The sequence below is a fragment of the Dermacentor albipictus genome, chromosome 4, assembly GCF_038994185.2.
Source record: "Dermacentor albipictus isolate Rhodes 1998 colony chromosome 4, USDA_Dalb.pri_finalv2, whole genome shotgun sequence".
Lineage (NCBI taxonomy): Eukaryota > Metazoa > Arthropoda > Arachnida > Ixodida > Ixodidae > Dermacentor > Dermacentor albipictus.
Genome location: NC_091824.1, coordinates 138,339,069 through 138,351,036, shown reverse-complemented (window position 1 = coordinate 138,351,036; position 11,968 = coordinate 138,339,069). Strand labels below are relative to the sequence as shown.

General features: G+C 46.2%; 1 protein-coding gene across 1 annotated transcript; it reads left to right on the top strand.

Moving 5' to 3' along the window:
- The first annotated feature begins 5,702 nt into the window (after positions 1 to 5,702).
- On the top strand, positions 5,703 to 9,752 carry LOC135895797 (peroxisomal membrane protein PEX13-like). Its single transcript, XM_065423971.1, has 2 exons — positions 5,703 to 5,786; positions 8,767 to 9,752. Exons 1-2 carry the CDS (start codon positions 5,775 to 5,777, stop codon positions 9,172 to 9,174), a joined length of 420 nt encoding a protein of 139 aa, XP_065280043.1. The 5' UTR covers positions 5,703 to 5,774; the 3' UTR covers positions 9,175 to 9,752.
- The last annotated feature ends 2,216 nt before the right edge of the window (positions 9,753 to 11,968 follow it).

Sequence of the window (11,968 nt, the reverse complement as noted above, 5' to 3'; positions counted from 1 at the left end):
CAAGGCGTCTGTTGTAAATTCTTTATTCAAACGAGCCGAAACTCATTCCTCATCGGAATCGGATCTAAAGAAAGAAAAGAGAACGGTTCTCAACGAACTTAAGAGGAATGGCTACACAGATGACTTCATTCGAAAGACAACCAGACAACAAAAAAGAAGAAACAAAATGCGGGACCTTCAGCCGTTTACTTCTCCCCAACCCCAGAAGCGAGTGTCCATCCCGTACATCAGAGGTACCAGCGAAGCGCTCAGCCGAATATTAAAAAAAGAAGGCCTCAAAGTGGCGCACAAACCAATAAACACTTTCAATATCCTCCTCCCTAAACCAAAAGATCGTCCACCAAAAGAAAAAGCTCAAGGCGTCGTCTACAAAATCAGTTGTGCTGACTGTCCGGCGTCGTACATCGGGGAAACCAAAAATCTAAAAGAAAGGATCAGACAACACGAGAACGACGTCAGGACATTCAACTGTATTCGCAGCGCCGTCGCTGAACACTCTGAAGTCGCCGATCACAAAATTGCTTTCAAGGAAACTGAAATCCTTCAAACAGAAACGAACTGGCGAAAGAGACTACTACTGGAGTCATGGCACATTCAGAATACGGAGAATAACATAAACCGTGTGAAGGGCAACCTACCCTCGGTCTATGTCCATGGCCTTGGCGACATGACGAAAAGAAGAAAAGGACGCACAGCCAGATAGACTCCCGCTCGTTTCACCAACACAGAACATCGGCGCGACCCTGTAACCTCCCCCCCCCCCCCCCCCCCCCCCGCGGCCCATCAAGGGCACCCTCGTGAGCACTCCACCCAGCACCGGTCATCGCAGCTCCTTGGAAGCGGTCAACAACACAAACCCCCCTTTCCTTTTGTTCCCCCCCACCTTTCCGTCTGTGGAGTGTCTCCCCACCTCCCGTGTTCCCCCCCCCTCCTTTCTTCAAAAAAGACGCTTTAAAAGCGGCACACCGCCACCCCCCGAAGAACAACCCCCTGAAGAAGGAGCCGAATGGGCTCCGAAACGTCGGGCTAATAAAATTCAGTTATTTGGTTGGAGTCAGTCTCAAGTTCTAAGGAGCAGATAGCATCGCAAGACGTCGTCAATCGCCTATAAATACACTTGTCGGCCCTCTTGACAGAGCTACTTGAGCGCTTCTTGAGTCTTGACTGCTTGCACTAGAGCTACTAAAGCATTTGTTAGTCTTACTTGTTATTTCGTTTTTCATATCTTGTATAGACTTCAAAGAAGGAACACGGCAGATCATTGCTTTGTTCCTGATTTTGTCTTGCTTGATAGTGACGTTATTTTCGTTTCGTGGCTACTACTGCACATTTTTTCCCCTTGAACATGCTACCATGGAAGGACGAGGCATATTGTATACAGACATACGTAGCTTATAGCTTGGTGTGATCTGATCCCTGTACCTAGGAAAACTTGATTGATGAGCCTTTCTTATTGAGCATGGGCACAGCCTTTGTTTTGCCACAGAGAGACGAACGTACTTTTTACCTGTTTGGAGACTGCAGAAAGCGAGATCACCATTGAAGAAGGTACTCGGCCAGGCACGTACCCAGGATTTTTTTTCGGGGGGGGGCCCACCACCTCCATCATCATCATCATCATCACCATCATCATCATCATAAGCCTGTTTTATGTACACTGCAGGACGAACGCGTCTCTCCCTGCGATCTCCAATTACCCCTGTCCTGCGCCAACCGATTCCAACTAGCGCCCGCGAATTTCCTAATTTCATCGCTCCATCTAGTGTTTTGTCGTCCTCGAGTTCGTTTCCCTTCTCTTGGTACCCATTCTGTAAACCTAATGGTCCAACGGTTATCTAACCGGCGCATTGCATGACCTGCCCAGCTACATTTTTTCCTCTTGATGTCAATTAGAATATCGTCTATACCCGTTCGCTCTCTGATCCAAACCACTCTCTTTCTCTCTTAACGTTATGCCTAGCAATCTTCGTTCGATCGCTCTTTGCGCGGTCCTTAACTTGCTCTCATGTCTCTGCCCCATATGTCAGCACTGGCAAAATGCACTGATTGCACACCTTACTTTTCAATAATAATGGTAAGCTTCCAGTCAGGAGCTGGCAATGTCTGTCGTATGCGATCCAACCTATTTTGATTCTTCTGTGAATTTCCTTTCTATGATCAGGGTTACTTGTGATTAATTGACCTAGGTCAACATACTTCTTCACAGTCTCTAGTGGCCGACTGGCGATCCTGATCTCTTGTTCCTTTGCCCGGCTATTTATCATTATCTTCATCTTCTGCATATTAATATTCAACCCCACTCTTACACTCTCTCTGTTAAGGTCTCCAATCATTTGTTGTAACTCGTCTGCATTGTTGTTGAATAGAACAATGTCATCGGCAAACCGAAGTTTGCTGAGATATTTGCCGTCGATCTTTACTCCTAAGCCTTCCCAGTTTAATAGCTTGAATTCTTCTAAGCACGCAGTGAATAACTTTGGAGAAATTGTGTCTCCCTGTCTGACCCCTTTCTCTATAGGTATCTCCCTGCTTTTCTTGTGTTGAATTAAGGTAGCTGCAGAACCTCTGTAGATATTCCTACGCGAACGACGGTCAGTGAGACGAGAAACTATTTACAGCTTATATTTACAACAACGGTTGCAGCGCTGACCGGTTAGATTCACAGCGCGAGCCCAGTTCGTTCTTCCTCCTCTTTTCTGGAGTTATGGCGCCTATGCGCCTCGTTCAAACAAACAAATACCACACGAATGTAGCAATATTTTCCAAGCTTTTTACGTAAGCGTTCTGTACTCCTTGATTACGTAGTGCATCTACGATTGCTGGTGTCTCTACTGAATCAAATGCCTTTTCGTAATCTGTATAAGCCACATAGCGAGGCTTATTGTACTCTGCAGATTTTGCGATAACCTGATTGATAACATGGATGTGATCCAGTGTGAAGTATCTCTTTCTGAAGCCAGCCTGTTCCCTTGGTTGACAAAATCCAGTGTTGCCCTTATTCTATTGGAGATTATTTTGGTAAATATTTTATATAACACTGGGAGCAAGCTAATGGTCCCATAATTTTTCAATTCTTTAACGTCTCCTTTTTTTGTGGATTAGTATAATATCTGCATTCTTCCAGTTTTCTGGGACCCTTGCAGTCGAAAGACACTTCGTATAAAGAGCCGCCAGTTTTCCAAGCATTATGTCTCCTCCATCTTTGATTAAATCGACTGTTATTCCACCTTATCCTCCCGCTCTTCATCGTTTCATGTCTTGCAGCGCCCTTCTGACCTCATCGCTAGTTATAGGAGAGTTTCTGTATCCTGTTCATTACTGTTTCTAAGTGAGGTATCGTGACTCCTCTGGGTACTGTATACAGGTCAGCTTAGAATTTTTCCGCTGTTTTTACTATATCTTCGAGATTGCTGATGATATTGTTACGTAGGAAGACGCAGACGACAATCCTTCTTCTTATATTTTCTTCTTATATCCTTCTTATATTTTAGTGCATACATCGTGGTTTGTCCTATGCCAGGTTTCGTTTTTACTGATTTCAGGCTGCGTTCATTTTTTACGGCTTCTTCAGTCTTTCTCATGTTATAATTTCGAATATCAGTTATTTCCGCCTTGTTGATCAGTTTTGACAGTTCCGCGAATTGCGTAACGCTGTGCGGCCGCCAGTCCCATACAACCGCGTAGAGCGCAGGACTCTGCGATTCTAACGCACAGCGGTCACTGCGAAAGGTTAGAAAAACACCCACATAAGCACAGCAGAGACACGTGAGGCGGTTCGACCGATAACTGTAGAAGTGTCGTTCAAAACAAGTAATTGTTCTCCACTTCCGGCTGCGTTTTCTCTACTTCGTTTTTAAATAAAAAGATGTTGATCCATAAATATTCTCATAAACAACGGTTACCTTTTTTATTATTCGCTTTTGCTTGCAGTTTGGTTGTTGCCTTGGCCCTCTCCCTTAGTAGATCGCTTAATTTCTCAACTCCTTGCGATTTTTGTTTCCAGTTGCCAATTTTGCACGAAAAGTGCTATACAGTTAGGGAAAAACAGACGAGGTAACAGGTGACAGTCATCTTGCTTATGGGTTTAAGGGCTATTGCAGGGTTCCACGATGGACGCTCTTTCAAATTATTTTATTTCTCACCTTATCTAACCCATATCACGTGGATATGGTTCCAAGCATCTGCCAGCGTCGCGGAGAGCCGTAACTCAAGGAAACAATGAAGCAAAGGCATAAGTTAAACGCAATTGGCGTTTTCTTCGGCCGCAACTCGTTCCATGAGAGTAGAGACCAGCTGAGTAACAGCCGCATCCCTCTCCTGGTCCCAGGATCAGCCTAAACAAAGAAGATTGAACTAACAAAAGCAACAGCTATGGGCGTGACGGTTGAATAGATGGTGACAACTGAACGCATCTCGAGTTAATCGCGCGGGTGCGGAATCTACGAGAAAACTGTCCTTCACATTACAAAAGATGCCGATAACTACCACCATCTAAAAGGAGTGAAAAAGGCAGCATAATGCTGACCTATGAACAGCTGCGAAGCATAGAGTTACTACTGCGGAGTCTCAACATTGATCTGGCGGCGCTTTAGGAATGTGTGAGGAGTGGTGGCGTGGGTGGGTGGGGAGGGGGAGGGGGTATGCCACTTGATTTCGGGGGGGGGCCCGGGCCCCCCCGACCCCCCCCTGGGTACGTGCCTGTACTCGGCAGTGGAGAGCATAAGGAATTCTGTTTCTTTTATTTTGTCGATATCAATATTTTTCGTACAAAAAGTCAAGGTGGAGGAATAAAACGTGCTAAAGAGTGTGTGGACAGATTTCTGAACTATTTGCTGGAATGATAAGTGTAGCGAAATGCATTGAGCTGATCCCCCCCCCCAAAAAAAAAATAAATAGTGATGCAATTCATTACATTGAGAAATGGTTATACATGATGAAACTCGAAACACGATTTTGTAACGTGTAAGAAGCATCTTCAACACGCAGGACGTTCCTGCATTTAATGTTATTATGACCACTTGCGCTGCAACAGCCATTGTTCGTGAGGCGGACGTGTGTTCACGAACATCTCACCTTTATTTTCTGTTTAGTTGTTCCGTGTTAAAGTTCTCCATGACGTTTCGAGTCGGGGCATATACAAGCCGTGACGCGGATGCCCGTAACTCTTCTTTCCGGCATCATCGTTGCTTCCTTCATTCCGGGATTCCCCAGGTAGTCACTTTCTTCTCCGGTGCGCATATGTCAACAACGCTTACCCGCCACACAGTGAAAGGAGAGGCCCACTTCACTCCGCTCGTAGTGTGAACAGCGTCATTACCACTCGAGGCAACGCAGTCATAGTTTGTTTATAGCGCGGAACATAATTCCGCCCGTTAGCGCAGCGCGTGCGACCCGCAGAAGAAGGGTTAAGGACGACGGGGTGCAACTCCCGGAGACCACAAGGGCGAGCGCGTGTTACTTCGAGTTTCTGGTCGGACCACGGGCCACTGAAGAAAATCGGCGTCCGTGTCGAAACCATGGTGTTTGAAGTTTAGCGTCACGATGCCGAGCGGGGAATTCCCTGTGTTGACGCCGCGAGTTCAGGCAGGGAAAACACCTTGCAGAAGGAGGGAAGTGGGCCGCAGCAAAGGGGGTGCCCTTCCCTACCCCTCCCTCCCCGCATGCAAGAAGCGTAGCCGAGTCTATTTAAGAGGCCACCGCTCCGCCAGAGAGGGCGCCCGGAACGAGACGAGGATCCATACACGCGCTTGGAGAAGCACGTGCGAAGAACCACCATGAGAGTCGCGGTGAGTACACGTTTAGTGCCCGCCAGAGAGGCAAATGTACCGACGCGGCCGAACAACTAGTATAACAATAGAAAGACTACCATAGCACTAACGATAGCACCAGGAAAACTGTTGAACCGTGAAGACCAAGACAGAAGGAGTACTGCTACGTTTAAGGCAGAGCAAAGCAATTGTTACGTGATCTATTGCCAACGAACTGACGTCCGGTTCTTTCGTTCTACATTGGCGCTACCGTGCGGACAGCCAGACATTCGAGCCCGAGAAGGCACAGGGACAAATAATTGCTGCGTTTATTTGAGATATAGAAACAATAAGGCAAAAGGGAAATGAAAGCAGATGCGAAGATAACCTGCCGCAGGTGTGAGTTGTCTTTTGATGGAGTTTTATTTCCCTTTATCTTATTATTTCGTTATTTCAGATAAACACATCAGTGGATCTTCCCTAGGCTTTTCGGGGTTTCATTGTCTGTTAATCCGCATGAACTATGTTTATCTGCACGACGTCGTGTCCGTCAACAGGAAATGGCTATCTGCACGACGCGGCGCGCGCGAACGGTGCGCGAAAGTTTTCGGTTAGGTTAGGTTAGGTTAGATCAGGTCAGGTATCGCACACGGGGCGCGCCAGTCGGTCCGAAACAAAAGCTTAGATCACCCCAGCCACCTCACAAACAGTTCTGCAGGCCTGCGAGTACGCTTCTTAAATGTCTCAGTGTTCTTAGTTGCAGTCGCTAACTGTTTTCGCTACTTTGTGACTGAGTTTTGCACGCTCTGCAAACGCGGCTGTTCGCTTCGGGGCCAAAAACTGGCGCGATATTCGCGTCGGGAAGATATAAATTTCTCGTCGATCCGCACGACATCGTACAAATCGACAGTCTTCTACGTATGGTCGCGACCAACGAAAAAAAAAAGCCCCTCGAATTTTTAATTCTTGTCGCGCATTTCAGTTGTACTAGTTATTAGTAGCTTGCGAAGCGTTCGACTCCCAGCTGTAGAGGCCGTATTCCGGTGAAGACGGAATGCAAAAACACTAGAGTACCCTGCTTTAAGTGCGCGTTAAACATCCACAGGTGGCTAAAATTATTCAGCAGCCCTCGAATATGGTGCCCCTCCTATCCCACAGCGCAGTTTCTGAACGTTAAACCACACATTTTAAAAACAAGAAAGTTATTAGTAGCGATGGTTGTGCTTTGACTAGTGAAAACGATAGTTCGAGGAAGTGAATATTGTTAGAAAGATACGATCGGCATCTTTTCAGTGATTGTAAGGAAATAAACAGAGGCGGGAGAACTCCTAGCTAAATGTAAGAGCCGTAGTGAGTGAGCTCTTTTAAGTGGTGAGATATGTAATACTTATAGCCGAATGTAGGTTACGCGTCACATATTTGTTGTTATGATTATAGAGCCTTAATAGCTAGCGTATGTCACAATGTGCGCTGATATAAGCAGCTTTAAAGATGGCAGGATTAGATGTAAATATTTTTGTACGCGAGTGACGTTTACTATCAAGAAACGATTATGTTGAATTAGGATGGCTGAGGTCAACTAGAACTTGCCTGTCAAGGAACAAGCCGCGTAATTAGGGCACTATTTCCAGCGCTACGTGTACAGCGCTGTTGAGAACACGCCTCTGGTTATGGAGGCACGTGAAAATGTAGGCTCGTGAGGAACTTTGGTTACGTAAAGTCAGCTCTTGACCCATTTAGGATTTGATCAGTAGCAACAGTGACGAAAATATTCTGGTCTTATACCTGTGAAGCTATTGATACCGCACACTGCACTTCCGTAGGAAACTGATGCATCCTAAAGACATGCGGCACTCGTAACGAATATGTTAGCAAAAAAGAAGGGAAAGAAAGGAGAAGGATGTAGTCACCTAGAAGAAATGGATAATATCGGTTTTCAAATTGTGGCGCAGATACCTCAAGCAATTAGATTTATTTCGTTTCTAACACAGACAAAAGAATAATGTTCTTGCGTTGGCCATTCAATGAGCGTACCTGCTTAGCTTGTTGGATTAAACCTAGAAGAAGTATAGCACTCGGGAAGCCATTTGCTGTTACTAATAGCTGAAATTACTGAATACAGGCACGTGTCAGAAACCCAGCTGGAATGGCAAAGTTTGTTCCAAGTTGTGGCCTAAGCAAGCATGTCGAATGCAGAGGGCCACTTCACGAGAGGGAAAAAAAGAAAAAGAAACACAGTCCGTTCACTCGTGTCACTAGCTTCACATGATCGTGGGCTGGCCGTATGATTACGTCACAAATGACACGATTCGGTGAGCGCGCTTCTCTGCCTTTCATTATTTTCGAGCGGTCATCTGTAACGACAGCGAGCGATGACTGGCATTGTAAGAGAAACCCAGCCTTGTGCTGGATTAAAGGCCGGAAGGGCTATTGGGCAAGCCTCATGGTGCTTGCAAAATTCGGCGCTTGAGTCTTCACTCTGAAGTTTACCGTCCTTGCGATGCAATAGTATATATAACACAAGGATATATCGCAACACACTTCCGCTACTGCAGTACGTGCTTGAACTCATACAACATTTGAAATATCGTAAAGGAGATCGTGTCACTTCTTTATAAAATGGCGAATTGCATTTTCTCCTGCTGCTTCGAGTTCTTAAGTTTTTGTTTTGATTTGTTGTTTTTGCTGTTGTCTGTCTCTTGCAATAGGTTAACATCTTTCGACAATTTTAGAACATTTATTGGGTTCAAGTCTCCATTTACTTAAAAAGAAAACAGCGCTTCATTGTTCTTCACTGCCGCTACTATTGTTGCAATCTCATTTCTATTACGAAATGTGATAAGAGCCTTGTGGAACGGACGTTGCCGAAAGCATTGGCAATAGTTTAATGCCATCAGCATTAACTGGTCTAACAACGCCTATGTTTTCGGAGCGTAACCTCACGTGATGTATTTATTGATAATTTATGTCCTTCTCTTCTACTGAGTCATCTGTGTGCTTCTTGCTTTCTCGAACCTAGCTTCTTCTCACGGTGCTGCTTGTTGCCATCGGCGTTGTGATGGCTGGCTACCGTAGAGGCTACGGCGGATACGGAGGCTATGGCGGAGGAAGATACGGAGGCTACGGCGGAGGAGGATACGGAGGATACGGAGGTGGATATGGAGGCGGTTACCGAGGGTACTATCGACCCGGCTACGGTGGCTACGGCGGATACGGTGGCTATGGTTATGGCCGCGGCCATCGTCACTCCCATCATCATCCTCATCACCACCCTCATCATCATCATCACCACCACAGACCGCATGGTTACGGCGGATACGGTGGTGGCTATGGTGGTGGCTACGGCGGTGGCTACGGCGGTGGCTACGGCGGTGGTTACGGTGGTGGTGGCTACGGTGGATATGGTGGTTACGGATACGGGCGTTGACAAGAACTGCTTTTGTTGTGTAGAAATGCTCGATGTTATCGTTGTATAAATTATGGTTTGGCGGCAAATCGTTTATACTCCAGTGGACTGCGTAATGCTGCAATCGCAGTAATTTTTCGTCTAGTGGCTGCGGAGGAAAGGCTGGTTACAGGGATGGATAACCACCATCTCTCCTATGACTTCAGCGTCCGCTCGCGAGCTTAGTAAGGTAACCACGGACCGGCTGCGGCTACGGTAACGCGTCTAATCAGTATCGCCGCCACACGTAGACGCTGCGAAATTGGAGACTTGATGCATCAAGGTTATGAATGGCATAGTGGACGTGAAATTTTCTACAGTTACAGTAGTTAACATACGTACCTTTGCTTGGGGTGCGATCATAGTTATATTAGCAGTGGCTTATGACTTGCCTGACCGCTTTGCAAGGGAACGTTACAGTACCACTTGCGATGCACAATGAAGTTGTTTCTAGTTGTCTACTGCCTATAAGGGCTTGTTTATTTTATTACTGACAAGCAGTTTATATGACTGTTCGTGGCCTTTTGCCACACAGAAGGTTGGAAGAAATGGTGATGTTTCTGCACATAAAGGTCAAATGGGCACTCAGAAGATATGGCCACCAGCGGTGTTGATGTACACTATACCTATCTTGTAGTAATAAGGCAAGTACCATGCGCGAACTCCATGCTAAACTGCTGTAATCAGACAGCAGAAATTATTGTTGCAAATATTGCCACTGATACCGTTCCATAAATTTTGCACTCCCTGTTAGCAGTGGTATGTGGCTGCATGCTTAACTTCACCTGACTTTGTAAGCAGACACGAAGCGTTTGACTATGGCCTGAGATACATTTCCGGTGCCTTCCAGTGTCTTTAAGTACAGTAAGTGGCTTGTGCAGTCTCTCCTGCGATGCTGTTGAAACGACGCAATGATCAATATAGTGCTGCACTATTCTCTTAATATTGAGGGCGAGCTGAACAGCGTTAAGCTGGGCAGCTGCATGTGAAGGCGTATGCGCCGAAGCTCACGACGTTCGGCAACCAAAGAGGCAGAGTTCTCCACTGGAGGACTCCCTTGTACAGTGTCTTCAAAGTTAAATTAACGGTAATTTAAGTAAATACATTATGCAAGCTACGTCAGATATGCTTGCTTAGGCGGTTGATGCGCTTTTACGGGCACAATTCCGAAACAAATTACTCACCGACCACATAATTACGAATAACGTTTTTAAATGTATCATTTTGCTATCACGATTATCGTACGTGTGTATATCTGAAACGTTGAAACAATCGTATTTGAACACAACATCACTTTAATTGATTCCCCTAGATCGCTTCCGTTTCGAGGTATTCATCATCAAATTTGACAATCGTATTGTGGAGCGTGGATCTGGACACAAACGTCAAGCCCGCATCGCAACGCTGCTTACTACGTGTGGCACATCATTTTCAAACTGGACGAATATTATGACACTTGCGCTCTTGCTCCCAGCGGGAGAAAACACGTGTAGACTGACTGTTCTTCCTTTTCCTGACGCGCTTAATCGTCAGGCTTGACGTTGTTCTGAGATGCACAGTCCTGAGTGCGAAATTAGCTGAGTCATATCGGACTTCTGTGCTAGAGGTCCCGTGTTCAAATCCTGCCGTCGGTCAATTTTGATGATGTTAATTTATCTCTTTATAGCGTAGTACTTTCATGAGAATTATCAGTTTACAAAGCCACGAAGCCGTTTAAAGCGAGAAACACGGAGTTTAGGCACATCCATGTACTACCAATCATTCCCATCATGACTGAACCGCCCTGCTTGTAGCTGCCGTAGACACTAGCGCCACAAGCCCCTCTAGTAATTGTATGGAACGAACAGGACAGCGCGCCTCTCCTATTTGTTCTTTTTTATTTAATCGTCGGTGCTGTTCGTCATGCTGAACGACGCTAGAACCCGCTGTTTATCTCACAAACGTTTCTTTAAATCTTTTCCGCAGCGATCTTCTGCCAACAGAGATTGCTTACTGCGATAAAAATGCTTATCGCCTCTGCTTTCTTTTGACAATGATGCGCAAATATAGTGAAAAGAGCTTGCGCAAAACGAGCGGTACATTTGAAGAGCACCGGCTTCTTTTCGGGCGACGAGAGCGGTGTAAGCCGGAAGGAATAAAGGGGGGAGGGAACTGCAACCGGGCGTAAGCTACGCTGGCACGGCGAAGAAATCGCATTTTCCTGGTGCCGCATTGTGAGTACTAGTGCCCCTGCAAAATTTTGATCCGCGCGCACCGTTCTGGCTGTTTCCAACCTACAACCAGAGCCATTCTCAACATGCACTGAACAATGTGCCTATGGACAGGCGAGCTTCGAATTACTGCTTGGCTATGTGGTCAGTCTCCTGTGGCGTCCCTGCTGTCCTGGGTAAGCCTGACAGCAACTGTTGACCGCATTGTCTAGAGTTTAAGGTCCGCTTGCTCTGAATGGGAAACTACGCGCAAGTGTTGGTTCTTTGTCACTACAGAAGATATTGTGCAGCAACTTACTGTCTCTTAAGGGAAACATTTTAATTCATGCACAAATAAAACACTTCACAAACGCGCCTGGAAGAGTCACACTACGAGGCTTAGACTGGGAATTTATCTGTAGGCGTTCCGCCTGATAAGAAGGGAGGCGGAGGGGGTTTAGGCAGTGGAACCGTCGGTAAAGTGCCGAAGGAGCAAAAACGAATTGCGCGCCGGCTTGCGCATACAGTTGTGCACGTACACTATATCGTTGGCACGAACACGTGTTGTAACATGGAGATCCCGTTCG